The 3,978-nt window shown below is 36.9% G+C and overlaps 1 protein-coding gene across 1 annotated transcript; it reads right to left on the reverse strand.

Annotated features, from left to right (window-relative positions):
• Positions 1-216: 216 nt before the first annotated feature.
• On the reverse strand, positions 217-1,644 carry LOC132543055 (forkhead box protein A2-like). The gene has a single exon (XM_060206511.1). The coding sequence runs from the start codon at positions 1,642-1,644 to the stop codon at positions 217-219; it is 1,428 nt and encodes a 475-aa protein (XP_060062494.1).
• Positions 1,645-3,978: the final 2,334 nt, after the last annotated feature.

Raw genomic sequence — 3,978 nt, forward strand, 5'->3', positions numbered from 1 at the left:
ATGATTATTCGTCCTAGCACCAAGCATAATATAAATATGTGATTCTTCTATCAGTTAACAGGATAAATATTGAATAATTTTTTCACGACTATAACGATTTTTTTTTTCATTTAACAGTTCATTTATCATGTAAACAGTCTTACTTTCACTTTCACCATACATGCACAAATGACCTCTCTGTGAGTCTTTAGTTAGCACTTGTGACGAAATATAATGTTATTCATCCGACGACATTGTCTTTTCTTCTTGATTGTTCGTGGTCAATTGGGCAACAGTTTCCTGCCACTTTTGTGCAGTGTCCACACTAACATTTGACCTCGGTATCACGAGAGGGTAGTGACCCTTCATACTGACCAGTGGGTACGTTGCAAGATAAGGTGAAATTGACCCCCACGAACACATTCTGGCATTATGGAAAGCGCTCGGTCGGGATGCCATCAACGAGAAGTTCTTGCACCCATGTTTCCAGACACTGTCATTTCCACCTGTAGTAAATAACATACTTGTTTGTCGAATCATGTCTTTATCTCCAATGGGTGTGACGTCACCATACCTTTCCCCTGGGGTGGGGATAGTGGTACCTGTCACACGTGCGATGTTTTCTTTATCAGTATTTCCATTAAAGGTTTCTGAGTTTGATAATGACAAGTCCTTTGGCGAGTGATTGGATTCGATATCCGTGTTTTGTAGGCTGTCTGTCCCAACATCCAAAGTGATATCCTCATCAGTATCCGATTTGCGGTCCATCGTCCGTAATCTTGTTTCGTCTGGACGTTGACGTTTAGTATCAAAGTTATCGGGTGCCAGTAGACTTTCCACATCAAAAAGTCTTTTCTTTGATCTTGTTTGTTGGTGACCATTGATAGCGTTTTCAACTACCACAACGTTCATCGAATTTATAGTGTCCGGATTGTGTATACCGCTATCGGGTTTGTCGCTTGCTCCGTCCAAATCCTGTTTTTCTTCAGATTCTAGAGAAATCGGTTCGTTATCGTCCCAGGTAATGGATGTTGAAGTAGGAGAGGGACTGGGACTTTCTTCATCATCTGGTACAGACAAACCCATATGTTTCCTTACCCTCCTCTGTGCACGCCTTCGACGAAAATCTCCTTTTTGGAAATCTTCGAGATTTGCGGGATGTATAGCCCAATAGTGTCCCTTTCCGTTAGCACTCCGTCCAGATTTGATAAAACAGTCGTTCAGTGACAAATTGTGACGGATGCTGTTTCTCCATCCTGGACCTCGTGTGCGAAAATAAGCATAGTTATCCAATATCCATTGGTAAATGTCACTAAGAACCAACTTTTTATCTCTGTGGCTCAGAATTGCCATGGCAATAAGTCCTATATAGCTATGGTTAGGTTTTGGTTCCTCGTGTATATAACGCGCTCTTGGGTCCTTGTACAGGTACGGGTGCATGTACGGGTCGGTCCCGGGATGAGCATGGTATGGTGTCAGACCCAGGGAGTTGGGATAACCTGCCCGAAGACCGTATTGAAGTCGGGTGCTATAGTCATAAAACTGTGCCCGCTGTAAGTCCAGTGCCATCTGAGAGACGTTAGAACCGAAAGGCATGTACGGTGTTGGATTGGGTACCTTCAACCCATACGGAATCAACACGGCACTAGGGTTAGTGTTACACATGTTTAAAGATACCGCTTCAAATAATATTTGCTCCTAAATACGTTTCGTCAGTTTGGCTTGTGTGACAAATTTGCCTTTCTTAGACCGAACACAGAATATAAACTTTATACACCCCATTTTCTGAATTATCCACAGCGATTGCTGAACTGCGGGCAATCTCATTGGCCGTTACCTCATGAATATTAATGAGCCATGTTGCCAATAAACAGATCTTCGCCGCTGTTCTCGTTCTGTGTGTTTGCGCCAATCATCTGTGCTCTAACCCTGTGATTTGCCCATAATTAGACTCGACACTGTATTTCCCCTTCTACTCGCGATCAGCACCCACCGTATATTGTCATAGCTTGGCGCTTGCCCTCGGGAGATTTGTATGAAGTGAGCTATACAAAGCCGTACATCCATAGCCACTCAATTCAATTAGACATTTAATCTTTCGCATAAGAGGAATGAGAAAAACGGTTTGAAAATAGATAAGAAAGAAAACGACTATGCTCCGTTGAATAGAAATATATTATCAAAAAACAAATCAGTGCTTCGATGAAAAGGATAGAAGAAAGGAACAGCTTTGTTGATATTTTGATGCTTGTTTTTAAATCTTTACAGGTGAAGTGTCGTGTCATGTATCAATACCAAATTCATTTGATACGATTTTAATTAATAGCATTTAAAGATTACAGCACGGATTAAATTGGTACTTCTTTTCATCTCGATGTTCTAAAGACACGTGGTGGCTTGAAGGCTTCAAAAACCGACGGTTGACGATTCTAATATCTTAAGAAAATTACGACTGTTGGTTGTGTCATTACTATGTTAGATTAACACATTTTCATTTAGAGGTCGTTGTGATTGTGTTTAGTGATGTAAATTTGAGATGTTATTCTCGTCACATAGTTATCGTATCTTATATCTTTATTTTCTTCATGAAGACTGCATTCATTTTGCATTTAAATCTATTTTACATGCCTCATGAAAATTATTGTCATTCTAACAAAAATTATCGAATATCTGTTTTCATACTTCTTAAACATGCAAACTACAGTATTCTAAGATATGTTAGTTGATATTGCATGTTTTATGTGCCTTTCGGAAATAATCTAGAAAATATAATCAATTTTTCAGAGATTCTGTTCTAGGCAGAAGCTTTCCTACTGATAACTAAGTGAGCATGTCTAAATCTGTTCTTTTTTTCATTTTTTTTCTAAAACTTTGGGATGCGTTCAGTGAGGTATTAAGAGAATGCCCAATACTTCGCGGCTGAACAAATTTATTACACTATTGGCGCTGGATAAATTAAAAATGTTCCTTTATCTCAGCGAAAAAAGTGATTTGCGTTGCCTTGCAAATATAATATAATATAATATAGTATAACATAATATAATATAATATAATACTAACCACGGACAAAAAACAGATAACAAAACACCACACGTATATTTCGCCATATATATTACAGAAGTAATAGTTGTTCATTTCTATGTGAAAAGCTAAGTATGTTTTATTAAAAGACAATGCTGTTAACATTCTAATGAAATTAAACAAACATCATTTACTAAAATAAAGATATGCACAAACGATAAAGTATACATATACGTTACTATGACTAATTTGAAATTATAAAGCATGAAAAAAATGGAAGCCAACTCCTCCGTACCTTCTGTGATAATGTTTGTGGTATTGTTTAACTCCAAAAAGTAATAGCGTTATCACAGATACAAGACTTAATCATGATATTCTGCAGGGTTAGATAGAAATGCTTATCTATACAAAATGTCATTTTAGATTATGACCTTATCAACAATCATCATAGAGATACTCGGCACATATGAAAAATGTTTATCATTAATTATCAAGGAGATACTCGTAACACTAAAAATATAATGTTTAATGTGTAATCATCAGAGTATCACAAATGTTTATTTCTCTAACCAATTCACAACAGTGAAGTAAATGTCGAACTCATAACCAAATACCAAAATTCTCTTACATCATTTGTAACTTGAAAAAACCGTATACATGTTTGTTAATCTAAAGCTGCCTAAACGCGAAACATTTTTTCTTGAAAAAATATTTATCGACTTGACATTACTTTCCCCTACCCAATAACTTGTTTATGAAACTAACATATTGATAAACCAAATGTCTACATAGGGTAGATTACATATATTCAGCCAGTTAGTTTTTTCATCTGTGACAAAATTCAGAACATTAATGGAGAATTCAATGTATAGTATATGAGAAAATAAGGCTTGTCATTTCCTTGGGTTTGGTGGCCCATACGATACAAGAAATAACACAACTGAGATCGTTGAAGGGTCACTTAAGATGCATAAGATA

This window comes from Ylistrum balloti, unplaced genomic scaffold (assembly GCF_031769215.1).
Source record: "Ylistrum balloti isolate Yb309-2 unplaced genomic scaffold, AGI_CSIRO_Ybal_v1 Utg369740, whole genome shotgun sequence".
Lineage (NCBI taxonomy): Eukaryota > Metazoa > Mollusca > Bivalvia > Pectinida > Pectinidae > Ylistrum > Ylistrum balloti.

Excerpts from the sequence above, each read along its gene's own strand:
- LOC132543055 (XM_060206511.1), bottom strand. The coding sequence starts at position 1,644 with ATGTGTAACACTAACCCTAGTGCCGTGTTGATTCCGTATGGGTTGAAG.